Source organism: Oncorhynchus gorbuscha, linkage group LG07, assembly GCF_021184085.1.
Source record: "Oncorhynchus gorbuscha isolate QuinsamMale2020 ecotype Even-year linkage group LG07, OgorEven_v1.0, whole genome shotgun sequence".
NCBI lineage: Eukaryota > Metazoa > Chordata > Actinopteri > Salmoniformes > Salmonidae > Oncorhynchus > Oncorhynchus gorbuscha.
Genome location: NC_060179.1, coordinates 78,031,558 through 78,056,059, shown reverse-complemented (window position 1 = coordinate 78,056,059; position 24,502 = coordinate 78,031,558). Strand labels below are relative to the sequence as shown.

At 45.5% G+C, this 24,502-nt stretch overlaps 1 protein-coding gene across 1 annotated transcript in view; it reads right to left on the bottom strand.

Moving 5' to 3' along the window:
• LOC124039051 (ankyrin repeat and fibronectin type-III domain-containing protein 1-like) overlaps positions 1-24,502 on the bottom strand; it is a 178,204-nt gene that overhangs the window by 55,439 nt on the left and 98,263 nt on the right. Inside the window, exons 14-16 of the mRNA XM_046354930.1 lie at positions 21,533-21,710; positions 3,619-3,787; positions 99-265 (exon numbers count right to left, since the gene is read on the bottom strand). Coding sequence (XP_046210886.1) covers positions 99-265; positions 3,619-3,787; positions 21,533-21,710 — 514 coding nt within the window. The remainder of the gene's footprint in view (positions 1-98; positions 266-3,618; positions 3,788-21,532; positions 21,711-24,502) is intronic.

Below are 24,502 nucleotides of genomic sequence, written 5' to 3'. Positions count from 1 at the left end.
CATATCATATTAAATGGAGTACAGAATAATATGAAATGCTCTGAGACCAGGTTGAGATAAACTATACCTGTAATACATATTAACACACATCTCCCTACCTGTGTATAGTCCTGTATATGTCGGTGTCTCTGTTTGGCCGTGGCGACCTCTGTGTCCGTGATGGCCTCTCGCAGGGCCTGCTGGGTAATAAGTGCATCCAGGTCCAAGACAGACGACATGCGACAGTACAGACCCATACACTTCTCCTTGTACGCACTGAAATGGGCTGGAGAGAGAAATAAATACATAGGAATATACACTGAACTAAAACTAATACTATAAACTATAAACTGAGCTGAAATCAAAGGGAAAGGGGGATACCTAGTCAGTTATACAACAGAACGGGGGGGGGTACCTAGTCAGTTATACAACACAAAGGGGGATACCTAGTCAGTTGTACAACACAAAGGGGGATACTTAGTCAGTTGTACAACAGAAAGGAAAGGGGGATACCTAGTCAGTTATACAACACAAAGGGGGATACCTAGTCAGTTATACAACACAAAGGGGGATACCTAGTCAGTTGTACAACAGAAAGGAAAGGGGGATACCTAGTCAGTTATACAACACAAAGGGGGATACCTAGTCAGTTATACAACAGAAAGGAAAGGGGGATACCTAGTCAGTTGTACAACAGAAAGGGGGATACCTAGTCAGTTGTACAACAGAAAGGAAAGGGGGATACCTAGTCAGTTGTACAACAGAAAGGGGGATACCTAGTCAGTTATACAACAGAAAGGAAAGGGGGATACCTAGTCAGTTGTACAACAGAACGGGGGGGTACCTAGTCAGTTATACAACACAAAGGGGGATACCTAGTCAGTTGTACAACAGAAAGGGGGGATACCTAGTCAGTTATACAACAGAAAGGGGGATACCTAGTCAGTTATACAACAGAAAGGGGGATACCTAGTCAGTTGTACAACAGAAAGGAAAGGGGGATACCTAGTCAGTTATACAACAGAAAGGAAAGGGGGATACCTAGTCAGTTATACAACAGAAAGGAAAGGGGGATACCTAGTCAGTTATACAACAGAAAGGAATGGGGGATACCTAGTCAGTTATACAACAGAAAGGGGGATACCTAGTCAGTTATACAACAGAAAGGAAAGGGGGATACCTAGTCAGTTATACAACAGAAAGGGGGATACCTAGTCAGTTATACAACAGAAAGGGGGATACCTAGTCAGTTGTTCAACAGAAAGGAAAGGGGGATACCTAGTCAGTTGTTCAACAGAAAGGAAAGGGGGATACCTAGTCAGTTGTTCAACAGAAAGGAAAGGGGGATACCTAGTCAGTTGTACAACAGAAAGGGGGATACCTAGTCAGTTGTACAACAGAAAGGAAAGGGGGATACCTAGTCAGTTATAGAACAGAAAGGGGGATACCTAGTCAGTTGTTCAACAGAAAGGAAAGGGGGATACCTAGTCAGTTGTTCAACAGAAAGGAAAGGGGGATACCTAGTCAGTTATACAACTGAATGCATTCAACTGAAATGTGTCTTCCGCATTTAACCCAACACCTCTGAATCAGAGAGGTACGGGGAGCTGCCATAATCAACATCCACGTCTTCGGCGCCTGGGGAACACTGCCTAGATCCCAGAAATGTTGCATATGTACAAAAAGCTTATTTCTGTAAAATGTTTGTACACTGATTTGTTTACATCCCTGTTAGTGAGCTTTTCTCCTTTGCCAAGATAATACATCCACCTGACAGGTGAGGCATATCAAGAAGCTGATTAAACAGCATGATCATTACACAGGGACAGTAAAAGGCCACTCTAAATTGTGCAGTTTTGTCACACAATGCCACAGATGTTAGGGAGTGTGCAATTGACTTGCTGACTGCAGGAATGTCCACCAGAGCTGTTGCCAGAGAATTGGATATTAATTTCTCTACCATAAGTCTCCTCCAATGTAATTTTGGAGAATTTGGCAGTACGTCAAACCCGGCCTCACAACCGCAGACCACATGTAACCACGGCCGCCCAGGACCTCCACATCCTTCTTCTTCACCTGCAGGAATGTCTGCGACCAGCCATCCGGACAGCTGGTGAACCTGAGGAGTATTTCTGTCTGTAATAAAGCCCTTTTGTGGAGAGAAACTCATTCTGAGTGGCTGGTCCTGGGTCCCCAGTGGGTGGGCCTGGCTCCCCAGTGGGTGGGCCTGGCTCCCCAGTGGCTGGGCATGGCCTCCCAGTGGCTGGGCCTGGCTCCCCAGTGGCTGGGCCTGGCTCCCCAGTGGCTGGGCCTGGATCCCCAGTGGGTGGGCCTGGATCCCCAGTGGGTGGGCCTGGCTCCCCAGTGGGTGGGCCTGGATCCCCAGTGGCTGGGCCTGGCTCCCCAGTGGCTGGGCCTGGCTCCCCAGTGGCTGGGCCTGGCTCCCCAGTGGGTGGGCCTGGATCCCCAGTGGCTGGGCCTGGCTCCCCAGTGGGTGGGCCTGGCTCCCCAGTGGCTGGGTCTGGCTCCCCAGTGGGTGGGCCTGGATCCCCAGTGGGTGGGCCTGGATCCTCAGTGGGTGGGCCTGGATCCCCAGTGGGTGGGCCTAGGTCCACCCATGGCTGCGCCCCTGACTAGTCATGTGAAATCTATAGATAAGGGCCTAATATTTCAATTGATTGATTTATTTATATCAACTGTAACTCAGTAAAAGCATTGAAATTGTTGGATGTTGAATGTATATATATATCAGAATGTCATGTTAACACTATATAACAAGACATATAGGCTTTTCCTCCTCCGCAGAAGTGGACTGGAGCGATTGCTATGATTTTGTTACTAAATTCTTATTCTGTATTTTATGCTGCATTTGTAAACGGATTTGCAAGAGACAGCGGTCTCAATGGGACCCTGAATAAATAAAGGTTTAATAAAATACATAAATATTATCAGAATATAACAAGACAGTACTACTACTGTAGGGGGGTCAGAGGTCAGATCAGCACGGCACTGTGGTACGCATGGCACTGTGGAGCTCTCAGACAGAATGACTTAAAGTGTCCCTAGGGAATAGGGAGGAACAGAGAGGAACAGAGAGGAATCTGTGGAATCTACAAAAACGGAACTAACAGAGAGAGAGGAACAGAGAGGCACAGAGAGAGAGAGAGAGAGAGAGAGAGAGAGAGAGAGAGAGAGAGAGAGAGAGAGAGAGAGAGAGAGAGAGAGAGAGAGAGAGAGAAAGACATAGAGACACAGAGAGAGAGAGAGACATATAGAGAGGAACAAAGGCTAACAACGAGAGAGAGATAGAGAGAGAGACAGAAAGACACAGAGACACAGAGAGAGACATATAGAGAGGAACAAAGGCTAACAAAGAGAGATAGAGAGCGAGAGAGAGAGAGAGAAAGAGAGCGAGAGACAGAGAGAGAGAGAGAGAGCGAGCGAGAGATAGAAAGAGAGCGAGAGACAGAGAGAGAGAGAGACAGAGAGTGAGCGAGAGATAGAAAGAGAGCGAGAGACAGAGAGAGAGAGAGAGGTATTTGAAATATACACAGGGATAGACAAGGGAGAGATGGGTGAAAATCCTTGTTTCAACAAGACGAGGTGGTTAACAGAAAGCAGTGGTCAGTGTAGACGTACCCAGCTCAAACATTTGGAGAGGGAGGTTGAGGAAGCCGGAGTGTGGTGTGTAGGGGTTGGTCTGTCCGGGAGCGGTACACACATCGTCAGCCGCCGGCAGCAGCAGCAGGAAGGAAACATTATGACCCAACTCCAACACCTCGTGAGTGTAGATACGGAAGTGCTTGGCCTGCAATCAGACACGACCACACAGAGTGAGAATAAGAACAGGACCACACAGAGAGACAATAAGAACAGGACCACACAGAGAGAATAAGAACAGGACCACACAGAGTGAGAATAAGAACAGGACCACACAGAGAGAATAAGAACAGGACCACTCAGAGTGAGAATAAGAACAGGACCACATAGAGAGAATAAGAACAGGACCACTCAGAGTGAGAATAAGAACAGGACCACACAGAGAGAATAAGAACAGGACCACACAGAGTGAGAATAAGAACAGGACCACACAGAGTGAGAATAAGAACAGGACCACACAGAGAGAATAAGAACAGGACCACACAGAGTGAGAATAAGAACAGGACCACACAGAGAGAGAATAAGAACAGGACCACTCAGAGTGAGAATAAGAACAGGACCACACAGAGAGAATAAGAACAGGACCACTCAGAGTGAGAATAAGAACAGGACCACACAGAGTGAGAATAAGAACAGGACCACACAGAGAGAATAAGAACAGGACCACACAGAGAGAATAAGAACAGGACCACACAGAGTGAGAATAAGAACAGGACCACACAGAGAGAATAAGAACAGGACCACACAGAGAGAATAAGAACAGGACCACACAGAGTGAGAATAAGAACAGGACCACACAGAGAGAATAAGAACAGGACCACTCAGAGTGAGAATAAGAACAGGACCACACAGAGTGAGAATAAGAACAGGACCACACAGAGAGAATAAGAACAGGACCACTCAGAGTGAGAATAAGAACAGGACCACACAGAGTGAGAATAAGAACAGGACCACACAGAGAGAATAAGAACAGGACCACTCAGAGTGAGAATAAGAACAGGACCACTCAGAGTGAGAATAAGAACAGGACCACACAGAGAGAATAAGAACAGGACCACTCAGAGTGAGAATAATAACAGGACTACACAGAGAGAATAAGAACAGGACCACACAGAGAGAATAAGAACAGGAACACACAGAGTGAGAATAAGAACAGGACCATACAGAGAGAATAAGAACAGGACCACACAGAGAGAATAAGAACAGGACCACACAGAGTGAGAATAAGAACAGGACCACTCAGAGTGAGAATAAGAACAGAGTCACACACATCAGCTACTCTTCCTGGGGTTTATTATGGATCCCCATTAGTTCCTGTCAAGGCAGCAGCTACTCATCCTGGGGTTTATTATGGATCCCCATTAGGTCCTGTCAAGGCAGCAGCTACTCTTCCTGGGGTTTATTATGGATCCCCATTAGTTCCTGTCAAGGCAGCAGCTACTCATCCTGGGGTTTATTATGGATCCCCATTAGGTCCTGTCAAGGCAGCAGCTACTCTTCCTGGGGTTTATTATGGATCCCCATTAGTTCCTGTCAAGGCAGCAGCTACTCTTCCTGGGGTTTATTATGGATCCCCATTAGTTCCTGTCAAGGCAGCAGCTACTCTTCCTGGGGTTTATTATGGATCCCCATTAGTTCCTGTCAAGGCAGCAGCTACTCTTCCTGGGGTTTATTATGGATCCCCATTAGGTCCTGTCAAGGCAGCAGCTACTCTTCCTGGGGTTTATTATGGATCCCCATTAGTTCCTGTCAAGGCAGCAGCTACTCTTCCTGGGGTTTATTATGGATCCCCATTAGTTCCTGTCAAGGCAGCAGCTACTCTTCCTGGGGTTTATTATGGATCCCCATTAGTTCCTGTCAAGGCAGCAGCTACTCTTCCTGGGGTTTATTATGGATCCCCATTAGTTCCTGTCAAGGCAGCAGCTACTCTTCCTGGGGTTTATTATGGATCCCCATTAGTTCCTGTCAAGGCAGCAGCTACTCTTCCTGGGGTTTATTATGGATCCCCATTAGGTCCTGTCAAGGCAGCAGCTACTCTTCCTGGGGTTTATTATGGATCCCCATTAGTTCCTGTCAAGGCAGCAGTTACTCTTCCTGGTGTTTATTATGGATCCCCATGAGTTCCTGTCAAGGCAGCAGCTACTCTTCCTGGGGTTTATTATGGATCCCCATTAGTTCCTGTCAAGGCAGCAGTTACTCTTCCTGGTGTTTATTATGGATCCCCATGAGTTCCTGTCAAGGCAGCAGCTACTCTTCCTGGGGTTTATTATGGATCCCCATTAGTTCCTGTCAAGGCAGCAGTTACTCTTCCTGTGGTTTATTTTGGATCCCCATGAGTTCCTGTCAAGGCAGCAGCTACTCTTCCTGGGGGTTATTATGGATCCCCATGAGTTCCTGTCAAGGCAGCAGCTACTCTTCCTGGGGGTTATTATGGATCCCCATGAGTTCCTGTCAAGGCAGCAGCTACTCTTCCTGGGGGTTATTATGGATCCCCAAGAGTTCCTGTCAAGGCAGCAGCTACTCTTCCTGGGGGTTATTATGGATCCCCATGAGTTCCTGTCAAGGCAGCAGCTACTCTTCCTGGGGTTTATTATGGATCCCCATGAGTTCCTGTCAAGGCAGCAGCTACTCTTCCTGGGGGTTATTATGGATATCCAGGAGTTCCTGTCAAGGCAGCAGCTACTCTTCCTGGGGTTTATTATGGATCCCCATTATCTCTGTCAGAGTAGTCTCCATTTCCTTATTTCCTGTATGGGACTGTATGGGTATCTCTGTCAGAGTAGTCTCCATGTCCTTATTTCCCAGTACTGACTGTATGGGTATCTCTGTCAGAGTAGTCTCCATGTCCTTATTTCCCAGTAGTCTCCATGTCCTTATTTCTGTATGGGTATCTCTGTCAGAGTAGTCTCCATGTCCTTATTTCCCAGTACTGACTGTATGGGTATCTCTGTCAGAGTAGTCTCCATGTCCTTATTTCCCAGTACTGACTGTATGGGTATCTCTGTCAGAGTAGTCTCCATGTCCTTATTTCCCAGTACTGTCTGTATGGGTATCTCTGTCAGAGTAGTCTCCATGTCCTTATTTCCCAGTACTGACTGTATGGGTATCTCTGTCAGAGTAGTCTCCATGTCCTTATTTCCCAGTACTGACTGTATGGGTATCTCTGTCAGAGTAGTCTCCATGTCCTTATTTCCCAGTACTGACTGTATGGGTATCTCTGTCAGAGTAGTCTCCATGTCCTTATTTCCCAGTACTGACTGTATGGGTATCTCTGTCAGAGTAGTCTCCATGTCCTTATTTCCCAGTACTGACTGTATGGGTATCTCTGTCAGAGTAGTCTCCATGTCCTTATTTCCCAGTACTGACTGTATGGGTATCTCTGTCAGAGTAGTCTCCATGTCCTTATTTCCCAGTACTGACTGTATGGGTATCTCTGTCAGAGTAGTCTCCATGTCCTTATTTCCCAGTACTGTCTGTATGGGTATCTCTGTCAGAGTAGTCTCCATGTCCTTATTTCCCAGTACTGACTGTATGGGTATCTCTGTCAGAGTAGTCTCCATGTCCTTATTTCCCAGTACTGACTGTATGGGTATCTCTGTCAGAGTAGTCTCCATGTCCTTATTTCCCAGTACTGACTGTATGGGTATCTCTGTCAGAGTAGTCTCCATGTCCTTATTTCCCAGTACTGTCTGTATGGGTATCTCTGTCAGAGTAGTCTCCATGTCCTTATTTCCCAGTACTGACTGTATGGGTATCTCTGTCAGAGTAGTCTCCATGTCCTTATTTCCCAGTACTGACTGTATGGGTATCTCTGTCAGAGTAGTCTCCATGTCCTTATTTCCCAGTACTGACTGTATGGGTATCTCTGGTAGTCTCCATGTCCTTATTTCCCAGTACTCTGTATGGGTATCTCTGTCAGAGTAGTCTCCATGTCCTTATTTCCCAGTACTGACTGTATGGGTATCTCTGTCAGAGTAGTCTCCATGTCCTTATTTCCCAGTACTGACTGTATGGGTATCTCTGTCAGAGTAGTCTCCATGTCCTTATTTCCCAGTACTGTCTGTATGGGTATCTCTGTCAGAGTAGTCTCCATGTCCTTATTTCCAGTATGTCTGTATGGGTATCTCTGTCAGAGTAGTCTATGTCCTTATTTCCCAGTACTGACTGTATGGGTATCTCTGTCAGAGTAGTCTCCATGTCCTTATTTCCCAGTACTGACTGTATGGGTATCTCTGTCAGAGTAGTCTCCATGTCCTTATTTCCCAGTACTGACTGTATGGGTATCTCTGTCAGAGTAGTCTCCATGTCCTTATTTCCCAGTACTGACTGTATGGGTATCTCTGTCAGATAGTCTCCATGTCCTTATTTCCCAGTACTGACTGTATGGGTATCTCTGTCAGAGTAGTCTCCATGTCCTTATTTCCTTATTTCCCAGTACTGACTGTATGGGTATCTCTGTCAGAGTAGTCTCCATGTCCTTATTTCCCAGTACTGACTGTATGGGTATCTCTGTCAGAGTAGTCTCCATGTCCTTATTTCCCAGTACTGACTGTATGGGTATCTCTGTCAGAGTAGTCTCCATGTCCTTATTTCCCAGTACTGACTGTATGGGTATCTCTGTCAGAGTAGTCTCCATGTCCTTATTTCCCAGTACTGTCTGTATGGGTATCTCTGTCAGAGTAGTCTCCATGTCCTTATTTCCCAGTACTGACTGTATGGGTATCTCTGTCAGAGTAGTCTCCATGTCCTTATTTCCCAGTACTGACTGTATGGGTATCTCTGTCAGAGTAGTCTCCATGTCCTTATTTCCCAGTACTGTCTGTATGGGTATCTCTGTCAGAGTAGTCTCCATGTCCTTATTTCCCAGTACTGACTGTATGGGTATCTCTGTCAGAGTAGTCTCCATGTCCTTATTTCCCAGTACTGACTGTATGGGTATCTCTGTCAGAGTAGTCTCCATGTCCTTATTTCCCAGTACTGACTGGGTATCTCTGTCAGAGTAGTCTCCATGTCCTTATTTCCCAGTACTGACTGTATGGGTATCTCTGTCAGAGTAGTCTCCATGTCCTTATTTCCCAGTACTGACTGTATGGGTATCTCTGTCAGAGTAGTCTCCATGTCCTTATTTCCCAGTACTGACTGTATGGGTATCTCTGTCAGAGTAGTCTCCATGTCCTTATTTCCCAGTACTGACTGTATGGGTATCTCTGTCAGAGTAGTCTCCATGTCCTTATTTCCCAGTACTGACTGTATGGGTATCTCTGTCAGAGTAGTCTCCATGTCCTTATTTCCCAGTACTGACTGTATGGGTATCTCTGTCAGAGTAGTCTCCATGTCCTTATTTCCCAGTACTGACTGTATGGGTATCTCTGTCAGAGTAGTCTCCATGTCCTTATTTCCCAGTACTGACTGTATGGGTATCTCTGTCAGAGTAGTCTCCATGTCCTTATTTCCCAGTACTGACTGTATGGGTATCTCTGTCAGAGTAGTCTCCATGTCCTTATTTCCCAGTACTGACTGTATGGGTATCTCTGTCAGAGTAGTCTCCATGTCCTTATTTCCCAGTACTGACTGTATGGGTATCTCTGTCAGAGTAGTCTCCATGTCCTTATTTCCCAGTACTGACTGTATGGGTATCTCTGTCAGAGTAGTCTCCATGTCCTTATTTCCCAGTACTGACTGTATGGGTATCTCTGTCAGAGTAGTCTCCATGTCCTTATTTCCCAGTACTGACTGTATGGGTATCTCTGTCAGAGTAGTCTCCATGTCTCCATGTCCTTATTTCCCAGTACTGACTGTATGGGTATCTCTGTCAGAGTAGTCTCCATGTCCTTATTTCCCAGTACTGACTGTATGGGTATCTCTGTCAGAGTAGTCTCCATGTCCTTATTTCCCAGTACTGACTGTATGGGTATCTCTGTCAGAGTAGTCTCCATGTCCTTATTTCCCAGTACTGACTGTATGGGTATCTCTGTCAGAGTAGTCTCCATGTCCTTATTTCCCAGTACTGACTGTATGGGTATCTCTGTCAGAGTAGTCTCCATGTCCTTATTTCCCAGTACTGACTGTATGGGTATCTCTGTCAGAGTAGTCTCCATGTCCTTATTTCCCAGTACTGTCTGTATGGGTATCTCTGTCAGAGTAGTCTCCATGTCCTTATTTCCCAGTACTGACTGTATGGGTATCTCTGTCAGAGTAGTCTCCATGTCCTTATTTCCCAGTACTGACTGTATGGGTATCTCTGTCAGAGTAGTCTCCATGTCCTTATTTCCCAGTACTGACTGTATGGGTATCTCTGTCAGAGTAGTCTCCATGTCCTTATTTCCCAGTACTGACTGTATGGGTATCTCTGTCAGAGTAGTCTCCATGTCCTTATTTCCCAGTACTGACTGTATGGGTATCTCTGTCAGAGTAGTCTCCATGTCCTTATTTCCCAGTACTGACTGTATGGGTATCTCTGTCAGAGTAGTCTCCATGTCCTTATTTCCCAGTACTGTCTGTATGGGTATCTCTGTCAGAGTAGTCTCCATGTCCTTATTTCCCAGTACTGACTGTATGGGTATCTCTGTCAGAGTAGTCTCCATGTCCTTATTTCCCAGTACTGACTGTATGGGTATCTCTGTCAGAGTAGTCTCCATGTCCTTATTTCCCAGTACTGACTGTATGGGTATCTCTGTCAGAGTAGTCTCCATGTCCTTATTTCCCAGTACTGACTGTATGGGTATCTCTGTCAGAGTAGTCTCCATGTCCTTATTTCCCAGTACTGACTGTATGGGTATCTCTGTCAGAGTAGTCTCCATGTCCTTATTTCCCAGTACTGACTGTATGGGTATCTCTGTCAGAGTAGTCTCCATGTCCTTATTTCCCAGTACTGACTGTATGGGTATCTCTGTCAGAGTAGTCTCCATGTCCTTATTTCCCAGTACTGACTGTATGGGTATCTCTGTCAGAGTAGTCTCCATGTCCTTATTTCCCAGTACTGACTGTATGGGTATCTCTGTCAGAGTAGTCTCCATGTCCTTATTTCCCAGTACTGACTGTATGGGTATCTCTGTCAGAGTAGTCTCCATGTCCTTATTTCCCAGTACTGTCTGTATGGGTATCTCTGTCAGAGTAGTCTCCATGTCCTTATTTCCCAGTACTGACTGTATGGGTATCTCTGTCAGAGTAGTCTCCATGTCCTTATTTCCCAGTACTGACTGTATGGGTATCTCTGTCAGAGTAGTCTCCATGTCCTTATTTCCCAGTACTGACTGTATGGGTATCTCTGTCAGAGTAGTCTCCATGTCCTTATTTCCCAGTACTGACTGTATGGGTATCTCTGTCAGAGTAGTCTCCATGTCCTTATTTCCCAGTACTGACTGTATGGGTATCTCTGTCAGAGTAGTCTCCATGTCCTTATTTCCCAGTACTGACTGTATGGGTATCTCTGTCAGAGTAGTCTCCATGTCCTTATTTCCCAGTACTGACTGTATGGGTATCTCTGTCAGAGTAGTCTCCATGTCCTTATTTCCCAGTACTGACTGTATGGGTATCTCTGTCAGAGTAGTCTCCATGTCCTTATTTCCCAGTACTGACTGTATGGGTATCTCTGTCAGAGTAGTCTCCATGTCCTTATTTCCCAGTACTGTCTGTATGGGTATCTCTGTCAGAGTAGTCTCCATGTCCTTATTTCCCAGTACTGACTGTATGGGTATCTCTGTCAGAGTAGTCTCCATGTCCTTATTTCCCAGTACTGACTGTATGGGTATCTCTGTCAGAGTAGTCTCCATGTCCTTATTTCCCAGTACTGACTGTATGGGTATCTCTGTCAGAGTAGTCTCCATGTCCTTATTTCCCAGTACTGACTGTATGGGTATCTCTGTCAGAGTAGTCTCCATGTCCTTATTTCCCAGTACTGACTGTATGGGTATCTCTGTCAGAGTAGTCTCCATGTCCTTATTTCCCAGTACTGACTGTATGGGTATCTCTGTCAGAGTAGTCTCCATGTCCTTATTTCCCAGTACTGTCTGTATGGGTATCTCTGTCAGAGTAGTCTCCATGTCCTTATTTCCCAGTACTGACTGTATGGGTATCTCTGTCAGAGTAGTCTCCATGTCCTTATTTCCCAGTACTGACTGTATGGGTATCTCTGTCAGAGTAGTCTCCATGTCCTTATTTCCCAGTACTGACTGTATGGGTATCTCTGTCAGAGTAGTCTCCATGTCCTTATTTCCCAGTACTGTCTGTATGGGTATCTCTGTCAGAGTAGTCTCCATGTCCTTATTTCCCAGTACTGACTGTATGGGTATCTCTGTCAGAGTAGTCTCCATGTCCTTATTTCCCAGTACTGACTGTATGGGTATCTCTGTCAGAGTAGTCTCCATGTCCTTATTTCCCAGTACTGTCTGTATGGGTATCTCTGTCAGAGTAGTCTCCATGTCCTTATTTCCCAGTACTGACTGTATGGGTATCTCTGTCAGAGTAGTCTCCATGTCCTTATTTCCCAGTACTGACTGTATGGGTATCTCTGTCAGAGTAGTCTCCATGTCCTTATTTCCTGTATGGGACTGTATGGGTATCTCTGTCAGAGTAGTCTCCATGTCCTTATTTCCCAGTACTGACTGTATGGGTATCTCTGTCAGAGTAGTCTCCATGTCCTTATTTCCCAGTACTGACTGTATGGGTATCTCTGTCAGAGTAGTCTCCATGTCCTTATTTCCCAGTACTGACTGTATGGGTATCTCTGTCAGAGTAGTCTCCATGTCCTTATTTCCCAGTACTGACTGTATGGGTATCTCTGTCAGAGTAGTCTCCATGTCCTTATTTCCCAGTACTGTCTGTATGGGTATCTCTGTCAGAGTAGTCTCCATGTCCTTATTTCCCAGTACTGACTGTATGGGTATCTCTGTCAGAGTAGTCTCCATGTCCTTATTTCCCAGTACTGACTGTATGGGTATCTCTGTATCATGTCTTATTTCCCAGTCTGACTGAGTAGTCTCCATGTCCTTATTTCCCAGTACTGACTGTATGGGTATCTCTGTCAGAGTAGTCTCCATGTCCTTATTTCCCAGTACTGACTGTATGGGTATCTCTGTCAGAGTAGTCTCCATGTCCTTATTTCCCAGTACTGACTGTATGGGTATCTCTGTCAGAGTAGTCTCCATGTCCTTATTTCCCAGTACTGACTGTATGGGTATCTCTGTCAGAGTAGTCTCCATGTCCTTATTTCCCAGTACTGACTGTATGGGTATCTCTGTCAGAGTATTCTCCATGTCCTTATTTCCCAGTACTGACTGTATGGGTATCTCTGTCAGAGTAGTCTCCATGTCTTTATTTCCCAGTACTGACTGTATGGGTATCTCTGTCAGAGTAGTCTCCATGTCCTTATTTCCCAGTACTGACTGTATGGGTATCTCTGTCAGAGTAGTCTCCATGTCCTTATTTCCCAGTACTGACTGTATGGGTATCTCTGTCAGAGTAGTCTCCATGTCCTTATTTCCCAGTACTGACTGTATGGGTATCTCTGTCAGAGTAGTCTCCATGTCCTTATTTCCCAGTACTGACTGTATGGGTATCTCTGTCAGAGTAGTCTCCATGTCCTTATTTCCCAGTACTGACTGTATGGGTATCTCTGTCAGAGTAGTCTCCATGTCCTTATTTCCCAGTACTGACTGTATGGGTATCTCTGTCAGAGTAGTCTCCATGTCCTTATTTCCCAGTACTGACTGTATGGGTATCTCTGTCAGAGTAGTCTCCATGTCCTTATTTCCCAGTACTGACTGTATGGGTATCTCTGTCAGAGTAGTCTCCATGTCCTTATTTCCCAGTACTGACTGTATGGGTATCTCTGTCAGAGTAGTCTCCATGTCCTTATTTCCCAGTACTGACTGTATGGGTATCTCTGTCAGAGTAGTCTCCATGTCCTTATTTCCCAGTACTGACTGTATGGGTATCTCTGTCAGAGTAGTCTCCATGTCCTTATTTCCCAGTACTGTCTGTATGGGTATCTCTGTCAGAGTAGTCTCCATGTCCTTATTTCCCAGTACTGACTGTATGGGTATCTCTGTCAGAGTAGTCTCCATGTCCTTATTTCCCAGTACTGACTGTATGGGTATCTCTGTCAGAGTAGTCACCATGTCCTTATTTCCCAGTACTGACTGTATGGGTATCTCTGTCAGAGTAGTCTCCATGTCCTTATTTCCCAGTACTGACTGTATGGGTCTCTGTCAGAGTAGTCTCCATGTCCTTATTTCTCTGTCAGTACTGACTGTATGGGTATCTCTGTCAGAGTAGTCTCCATGTCCTTATTTCCCAGTACTGACTGTCCTTATTTCCCAGGGTATCTCTGTCAGAGTAGTCTCCATGTCCTTATTTCCCAGTACTGACTGTATGGGTATCTCTGTCAGAGTAGTCTCCATGTCCTTATTTCCCAGTACTGACTGTATGGGTATCTCTGTCAGAGTAGTCTCCATGTCCTTATTTCCCAGTACTGACTGTATGGGTATTTCTGTCAGAGTAGTCTCCATGTCCTTATTTCCCAGTACTGTCTGTATGGGTATCTCTGTCAGAGTAGTCTCCATGTCCTTATTTCCCAGTACTGACTGTATGGGTATCTCTGTCAGAGTAGTCTCCATGTCCTTATTTCCCAGTACTGTCTGTATGGGTATCTCTGTCAGAGTAGTCTCCATGTCTTTCCATTTGGATTCATATTCTGAATTGCACCAACACACCAGAGGTCTCAATTGGGCTGACACATAATACTCTTTTAGGTTTGGTAAGGCCCCCACAGTTTTTTGGTAACTGTAATGTTGTATATCTGGTTCTTGGTCTCTTACTGTTCCAGATAAACCCTGATATCTGTTTATCCCATTCCCTAAACTGTTTAGGTGGGATTTCTATGGGCAGTGATTGGAACAAATGCAGTAACCTTGGCAGGATGTTCATTTGCATTGTTTCAATTCTACTACTAAGATCTAAGGGAAGTGAATTCCACCTTTCTCGGTCATCATATATTTTCTTGTTAATGTGATCGTAATTCATGCAATAAAGTTTGGGTGCATCTTTTGGTAAATTTACTCCCAGATATTTAATGGATGAAGAGGTCCAGGTGAAGTTATACCTACTCTTCAGCTCTTCCTGTGGGGTATAATTATATACTAGGGTTTGGGTCTTGTGTACGTTAAGCACATACCCTGAATATGTTCCAAATGTTTGTAAAACATCCATCAATCTAGGTACAATTGAGCCTGGGTCTTTAAGGAATAACAGAACGTCATCAGCATACACACATATCTTATGTTCACTGCCTCTTATTGTTATTCCCTCTAAGGTTGGGTCATGTCTTATTGCCTGTGCTAATGGTTCTAGGTACAAGGAGAACAGCGTGGGGGAAAGATTACAGCCTTGTCTTGCCCCTCGCTCTAAGTTTATCGTTCCTGTCAAATGTCCATATATCTTTATTCTAGCGGTCGGACATGAATACAGTGTTTTGATGCACTGTATCACTTCTTTGTTGAAACCAAATCTTTCCATAACTTGGAATAGGTAATCCCATCCCACTGGATCAAATGCTTTTTCTGCATCTAGGCTGATTAATATTGCACGTGTCATGTAGTGTTCTCCTTATATTGCCCTGTGTCTGCCTATTTTGTATGAAACCAGTTTGATCTCCGTCAATCAATTCTGGGATTATGTTCTCCATTCTTTTGGCTATTATTGATGCATATAGTTTATAATCTGTGTTAAGTATTGCGATAGGTCTATATGAACTGCATTCTTTCTTATCTTTACCCTCTTCTGGGATTACTGATATGATGGCCTCTCTCCATGACGGTGGGAGACCCCCCTCCCTCAGAGTCCAGTTAAAACAGGCCTTGAGTAAAGGCGCTAATTGTTCTCTGAAGGTCTTGAACCATTCTGAAGGGAAGCCATCAGTGCCTGGAGACTTGTTGACTTTTTGTTGAGATATTGCTTTATTGATTTCTTCGGTGGATATTTCTAAAGTTAGTCTATCATTTTGCTCTGTCCCAATTGACGGGAGATCAAGTGAGTTCAAAAAGTGCTCTATTGTCTGTGCATCTGCCTTCTCTGGTGGCTTGTACAGATTTGTGTAATATGATTCAAATGCATTCTGTATTTCATCTAATTTTCATGTGATCTTTTTTGTTTTGGGGTCTTTTATTTTGAAAATGGTTTTCTGTGCTTGTTGTTTCCTGAGTCTCCATGCTAGTAATTTGGTTTCCTTTGAGCCTGGTTCAATTCTGTCTTTATTGATTCCTTGAATGCTGGACCATTCAGCATGCTTGTATAAAGTCTCCATATAGTATTTCTTGGTTTGCTATCAAGGTGTAGAGTTAGGTAAACTCCATTATGATCTGATAAGTCGCTCTGCCCTTAAGCCTGTGACTATCTGCACTGTACATAACAAAAGTAGTCTAACCTGGAGTATTCAGTGTGGCGGGCTGAGTAAAATGTATATTCCTTATCGGTCTTGTGGGTGTCACGCCATACATCGAGCAGTCCTAGATCCTGCAGTATCCTATTGATCTTTTTGGCAACTAGGTCATTTTCCTATTTTGGTTTGTGCTGTCCAATTTTGAGTTCAGAATTGTGTTAAAGTCCCCTCCACCTATAAGAGTGTCAGAGGTTTCTGTGGCATTTAAATGTCACTCCCTTATTTCTCTTGATGTCACTCCCCAGTCCGTTCACATTGAGACTGGTGACCTTCTCTTGATGTCACTCCCCAGTCCGTTCACATTGAGACTGGTGACCTTACTTCTCTTGATGTCACTCCCCAGTCCGTTCACATTGAGACTGGTGACCTTACTTCTCTTGATGTCACTCCCCAGTCCGTTCACATTGAGACTGGTGACCTTACTTCTCTTGATGTCACTCCCCAGTCCGTTCACATTGAGACTGGTGACCTTACTTCTCTTGATGTCACTCCCCAGTCCGTTCACATTGAGACTGGTGACCTTACTTCTCTTGATGTCACTCCCCAGTACGTTCACATTGAGACTGGTGACCTTACTTCTCTTGATGTCACTCCCCAGTCCGTTCACATTGAGACTGGTGACCTTACTTCTCTTGATGTCACTCCCCAGTCCGTTCACATTGAGACTGGTGACCTTACTTCTCTTGATGTCACTCCCCATTCCGTTCACATTGAGACTGGTGACCTTACTTCTCTTGATGTCACTCCCCAGTCCGTTCACATTGAGACTGGTGACCTTACTTCTCTTGATGTCACTCCCCAGTACGTTCACATTGAGACTGGTGACCTTACTTCTCTTGATGTCACTCCCCAGTACGTTCACATTGAGACTGGTGACCTTACTTCTCTTGATGTCACTCCCCAGTACGTTCACATTGAGACTGGTGACCTTACTTCTCTTGATGTCACTCCCCAGTACGTTCACATTGAGACTGGTGACCTTACTTCTCTTGATGTCACTCCCCAGTACGTTCACATTGAGACTGGTGACCTTACTTCTCTTGATGTCACTCCCCAGTCCGTTCACATTGAGACTGGTGACCTTACTTCTCTTGATGTCACTCCCCATTCCGTTCACATTGAGACTGGTGACCTTAATTTTCTTGATGTCACTCCCCAGTACGTTCACATTGAGACTGGTGACCTTACTTCTCTTGATGTCACTCCCCAGTACGTTTCCATTGAGACTGGTGACCTTACTTCTCTTGATGTCACTCCCCAGTACGTTCACATTGAGACTGGTGACCTTACTTCTCTTGATGGCACTCCCCCAGTCCGTTTCCATTGAGACTGATGACCTTTCTTCTCTTGATGGCACTCCCCCAGTCCGTTTCCATTGAGACTGGTGACCTTTCTTCTCTTGATGGCACTCCCCAGTCTGTTTCCATTGAGACTGGTGACCTTTCTTCTCTTGATGGCACTCCCCAGTCTGTTTCCATTGAGACTGGTGACCTTACTTCTCTTGACGTCACTACCCAGTCCGTTTACATAGAGACTTATGACCTTAAATTACCCATGGTGCATCAATATAAATAAAAAACCCTGTGCACCATATCTGCCTGCTTATCATGAACCTAAAAATGAACGAAAAATCAAGAACGATAATAAAGTAAACCAAAGTGGGAAAATACTTTGGTATTTTGACTCCCATGTCAGAGGACTGTCTCTTGCCTCTGGGGTTTGAGAGGATGAGCCAGTCCGCAGGATGGGCCCCTCGCTCAGATATGAAAATGCGTGACGTAGTCACAAACAAGATCTCGTGGAACCGAAAATAATAAGGGTGCCTATTTCGTCGCTTATACACATCGGTTAATTACAAGTGAAAACTATATCGGTCATGCTTGCATATCATGAATCCTCCTCTTGATATGCCCTTCTGTCTCCCCGTTGTCAATGTCATTAATCCTTAGCTAATATATATGTTATTAACGTGACACTACTTAGTGTGTTCGTAAAGAACACATGCTTTTGGCTACTCACCCTTGTTCAGCATTGGGGGAAAATAGGGGATATATTTTACCTTTTGTAATGTCAACCGTAACAACCCAAAGTCTTAACAGCGGTAACTATTCATTCTGTTAAATCTGATTCAGTGTCTTACATCTTCCCGTTGGAAATGTCTCTCTCGGATGTGAACGTCCTCTCACCGAGATGGTTTCCCTCTTTCTCCATGACTCTGCTTGTCAACAATGATCCATGGGAGAGCTTGCTCGAGTCTTTCCACTGGTGATGTCGCCTTTCTCCTGGCGGTATACTAGTAAGCCCCTTGACTTCAGGTCCTCAGCCGCCTCGTCTGCAGGCTCGTATGTAACCGGGCCATTTTCCAGAAATACCCACATTTTTGCCGGGTATGGTGTTTGGAAGCGTATACCCTTCTCTTTAAGTGCTTTCTTAATGGGGCTGTATTCTTTCCTTCTTTTCAGTATCTCTCCCTTGTAGTCATGATCAAAGAACACTCTTTGGCCTTGGAAGTTAACAGGCTTTTTCCAGGTTGCATGTAAGACTTTCTCTTTGACTGAGACTTTTAATATAATAATATATGCCATTTAGCAGACGCTTTTATCCAAAGCGACTTACAGTCATGTGTGCATACATTCTACGTATGGGTGGTCCCGGGAATCGAACCCACTACCCTGGCGTTACAAGCGCCATGCTCTACCAACTGAGCTACAGAAGGACCATACTACTATGGATCTTGGTGGGGCGCCGCTGGGGGGTTTTGAGGCCAGAGCTTGGGTGTGCTCTCTCGATTCCCAGGTCAGTGTCGTCTTCAAGTATGCCCTTGAATAGACCCTCCACGAAGTTGGGCGTAGTCTTTTTCTGCGTCCTCTACTACGTTATAAAGTCTAATGTTGTTTCGACGTGAGAAACCTTCGAGTTCTGTCACTTTGGCCTGTAGTGCGTGTTGGCTTTTCAGTGACTGTTCAAGGATTTCCTTGACTGTGGAGGTCCATGTGTCCATTTCCCCAATGCGCTGTTCTGCGTCCCCCATTCTTGTAGATATTCTGTAAAGTTCCATGTGTCCCTTTCCCCAATGCGCTGTTCTGCGTCCCCCATTCTTGTAGATATGCTGTGGAGTTCCATGTGTCCCTTTCCCCAATGCGCTGTTCTGCGTCCCCCATTCTTGTAGATATGCTGTGAAGTTCCATGTGTCTGTTCTGCATCCCCCATTCTTCTAGATATGCTGTAAAGTTCCATGTGTCTGTTCTGCGTCCCCCATTCTTGTAGACATGCTGTGAAGTTCCATGTGTCTCTTCTGCGTCCCCCATTCTTGTAGATATGCTGTGAAGTTCCATGTGTCTGTTCTGCGTCCCCCATTCTTGTAGATATGCTGTGAAGTTCCATGTGTCTGTTCTGCGTCCCCCATTCTTGTAGATATGCTGTGAAGTTCCATGTGCCTTTTCTGCGTCCCCCATTCTTGTAGATATGCTGTGAAGTTCTAATTAGTTTTCTTCCAGTTTCTGGTTAATGTCCTTCTTGAACTCGTTTAGTTCTTTTCTTACATCTTCTCGAAGTTCCTCTCGTAAGCCTGTGAGCGCCTCGCGCAAATCCTCCTTCATCACCTCACGAAATGAGGGTTCTTTTGCTTCTGCTATCTTATTTGCGCTAGCATTAGCCATTTTGGGTTCATCGACGATTATATCTTCTGCTGTCTTGTTACGGGCTGTTGTAGTAGCTCCGAGACCTTTTCCTATTTTCCCCTTCTCCATTTTGCGTAAGTTATTATAATGCTCAGAGTACATACTTGAATTTAGGGGGGGGAAATACCCAACCGATGTGCAGTACGAAAAACTAGGCAGCCATTTCCTAAGTTGCGTCACCAGAAGACGGACAGTTATATAATTTTCATAACAGTACAATAAATTCACAACAGATTTCACAACACATTTTGGTATGACTCAGCAAGGCAACATTCCAGCTTTTCAATCTGTGTCCTGGTAGATATTCACCTTGTTTTTCTATTTTCTTTTTATCTCTAAAGTAATGGAACATTCTGGATGTGAAAAATGTTAAAGACATTCTGTACGTCCAGTTTTTTGGGGAAAATAAATATGTTCAGTTGTTTAGGAACGTCAGAAGCAGAGAGTTGAGGCAAGCTATGTGTGGTGCACTACTTGTGACCAGGGCCCACAGAGCTCTGGTCCAAAGTAGTGCTCTTTATCGGGCAATGGGTGCCATTTTGGGACACAGCCAGTGAGACACCCAGGGAGATAGATGGCTTTAAAACGGGGAGCCTGGGGAAGAGCTCAGCTGATTTGTGTTGTTAACAACTCTGAGCAAAGAGCAGAGTGTTCAGCGGTACAGAGAAGATAAAATAGAAAAAACAAATCATCAACTATTCATTGACGCGAAACTCCGGACCATCAACCATCCAATATGGCTCCGGTCAGCGCCTGATGAGAGATGGCTTTTACCTGTCTGTCTGCGCCTGATGAGAGATGGCTTTTACCTGTCTGTCTGCGCCTGATGAGAGATGGCTTTTACCTGTCTGTCTGCGCCTGATGAGAGATGGCTTTTACCTGTCTGTCTGCGCCTGATGAGAGATGGCTTTTACCTGTCTGTCTGCGCCTGATGAGAGATGCTATTACCTGTCTGTCTGCGCCTGATGAGAGATGCTATTACCTGTCTGTCTGCGCCTGATGAGAGATGCTATTACCTGTCTGTCTGCGCCTGATGAGAGATGCTATTACCTGTCTGTCTGCGCCTGATGAGAGATGCTATTACCTGTCTGTCTGCGCCTGATGAGAGATGCTATTACCTGTCTGTCTGCGCCTGAGCTACTGGCACCAGAAAATGGAACCATATCACACCTATTCTAGCTTCTCTACACTGGCTACCAGTCACTTTTAGAACAGATTTAAAACGTGTATTAATCACGTTTAAGGCTTGTTTTAGCCTCGTCCTATATCTCTGATCTTTCATCGCCCTACGAGTCAGGTCAACGCTAACCGTTCCAAAGTCTTGAAAGTGAAAGGAGACCAGGCATTTTTCATTAGATCAGGCTTGCAGATACAGTGCCTCTTTTTAGATCCCTGCTGAAAACACACTTTTAAAAAGAGGCTTTTAATGTATGACTTCACTGTAGGCAGCCTAGCGGTTGGAGCGTTGGTCTAGTAACCGAGGCGACAAGGTGAAAGATCTGTCAGAGTCCTCCTGTCTATGTTTCTTTCCTTTATTTTATAATGCAAACACTTTTTAACTTGTATTGTAAAGCACTATACCAATTAAGTTATTATGACTACTGTAGAGACATATTGGGGTGTGTGTGTGTGTGTGTGTGTGTGTGTGTGTGTGTGTGTGTGTGTGTGTGTGTGTGTGTGTGTGTGTGTGTGTGTGTGTGTGTGTGTGTGTGTGTGTGTGTGTGTGTGTGTGTGTGTGTGTGTGTGTGTGTGTGTGTGTGTGTGTGTGTGTGTGTACCTGGTGCAGAGGTAGGTTGATGAGTTTCAGCAGGGCCTTGAGGGCAGTCTGTAGCTCGTAGTAGAGCAATGGTGTGTTACTGTCTGACGTTTGATCCACTCCCTCCCTCTCTCCCGCAATTCTCTCCTTCTCTCCATCCTCTATGTTTGACAGCCTCTGCAGCCAGTCCCACTCCTCCCTGAGAGAGAGAGAGAGAGAGAGAGAGAGAGAGAGAGAGAGAGAGAGAGAGAGAGAGAGAGAGAGAGAGAGAGAGAGAGAGAGAGAGAGAGAGAGAGAGAGAGAGAGAGAGAGAGAGAGAGAGAGAGAGAGAGAGAGAGAGAGAGAGAGAGAGAGAGAGAGAGAAGAGAGAGAGAGAGAGAGAGAGAGAGAGAGAGAGAGAGAGAGAGAGAGAGAGAGAGAGAGAGAGAGAGAGAGAGAGAGAGAGAGAGAGAGAAAGAGAAAGAGAAAGAGGGGAGTTTAAGTGAGAAGAAAAACACTTGATGTTAGCAGGAATAAGATGACAGTCTCTTAGTTGTTGTGATGGTTCAGTGTCTCGGCTCAACGGCACTGAACCAGCAGCAGACTAGTGACATCAGCGTAATGGCCTTAGACTCTAAAGACCGATGCTGCTGATACCACGCACCAATAGTCTGTGTCGCTATGTCTCCATCAGTCGCTATATGTGTGTGTGTGTGTTTGGAACGTTGTTTGCTCCAGGGAATGTCCCTGTGTGTGGGCTCTGCCTCGGACCCCTGTTGTGCTCTGTGGTCCGATCTGTGGAAATACTTAGTAAATTACCTCTTCTACTGCCCCTGGGCGGGTGTGTGTGTGTGTGTGTGTGTGGGGGGGGGGGTGCACTCTTCTTTGCCAGAATCCATGACTGTATGTCTGCCTGTCTATATCCCTCTTTACCTGCAACCTAGAGCATGTGTGTGAATGTGTATGTATGCGTGCGTCTGTGTGTGAACATGTAACTGGCCCAGTGTGTGTGTACCTTATAATACACCCTGTGTCCAGCCAACCACTGAGGTCACCTCTTACACCTCAGACCAATGTCAACATACAACTTATTTACGCACGCACGCACGCACGCACGCACACGCACGCACGCACACACGCACACACACACACACACACACACACACACACACACACACACACACACACACACACACACACACACACACACACACACACACACACACACACACACACACACACACACACACACTGTTTGTAGAGAGAAACTCAACATCTCTCTATCTCACCTCTGTCCTCTCATACTGTTCTCGCCTCTCTCCTCACCCCGTCTCTATCCTCACCCCGTCTCTATCTCACCCCGTCTCTATCTCACCTCTGTCCTCTCATACTGTTCTCGCCTCTCTCCTCACCCCGTCTCTATCCTCACCCCGTCTCTATCTCACCCCGTCTCTATCTCACCTCTGTCCTCTCATACTGTTCTCGCCTCTCTCCTCACCCCGTCTCTCTCCTCTCCCCGTCTCTCTCCTCACCCCGTCTCTCTCCTCACCCCGTCTCTATCTCACCTCTGTCCTCTCATACTGTTCTCGCCTCTCTCCTCACCCCGTCTCTCTCCTCACCCCGTCTCTATCTCACCTCTGTCCTCTCATACTGTTCTCGTCTCTCTCCTCACCCCGTCTCTATCTCACCTCTGTCCTCTCATACTGTTCTCGCCTCTCTCCTCACCCCCGTCTCTCTCCTCACCCCGTCTCTCTCCTCACCCCGTCTCTATCTCACCTCTGTCCTCTCATACTGTTCTCGTCTCTCTCCTCACCCCGTCTCTATCTCACCTCTGTCCTCTCATACTGTTCTCGCCTCTCTCCTCACCCCGTCTCTATCCTCACCCCGTCTCTATCTCACCCCGTCTCTATCTCACCTCTGTCCTCTCATACTGTTCTCGCCTCTCTCCTCACCCCGTCTCTCTCCTCACCCCGTCTCTCTCCTCACCCCGTCTCTCTCCTCACCCCCGTCTCTATCTCACCTCTGTCCTCTCATACTGTTCTCGCCTCTCTCCTCACCCCGTCTCTCTCCTCACCCCGTCTCTATCTCACCTCTGTCCTCTCATACTGTTCTCGTCTCTCTCCTCACCCCGTCTCTATCTCACCTCTGTCCTCTCATACTGTTCTCGCCTCTCTCCTCACCCCGTCTCTCTCCTCACCCCGTCTCTATCTCACCTCTGTCCTCTCATACTGTTCTCGTCTCTCTCCTCACCCCGTCTCTATCTCACCTCTGTCCTCTCATACTGTTCTCGCCTCTCTCCTCACCCCGTCTCTATCCTTTCTCTATCATGAAATCAATAACTTGCTACCATCAGATAACATTCATCCATTTCTGAGACTCACTTACTGTAGATAATTATTGTGACGATATAAGCAGTAGCAATACAAGTATATAACATCTATAGAAGAGACAGAACTGCTTAAGGGGGAGGTGTTGCTTTATATATTCAGAGCCATATCACTGTAATGCTTAATGTCACGTGTTACTGAAGTGTTGTGGTTGCAGGTTCACCTGACACACCTATAGCCTTTTCTTTTGGGGTGTTGCTATAGGACACCAAGTGCTAACAGTCTGTATCTAAATAATATGTGTGAAATGTATGATAGTGTATGTGATGTAAACAGAGAGGTCTACTTTCTTGGGGACCTGAATATTGACTGGTTTTCATCAAGCTGTCCGCTCAAGAGAAAGGTTCTCACTGTAACCAGTGCCTGTAACCTGGTTCAGGTTATTAATCAACCTACCAGGGTGTTTACAAACATTACAAGAACAAGATCATCCACATGTATTGATCTCCTGTTAACTAATACGGTAGAACTTAGTTCTAAAGCTGCATCCGTACCCATTGTATGCCGTGATCACAATATAATGGCTATATCCAGGACAGCTGGGCCTAAAATAGTGTATCAAATAGTGTATAAAATAGTGTATAAAATAGTGTATAAAATAGTGTATCAAATAGTGTATCAAATA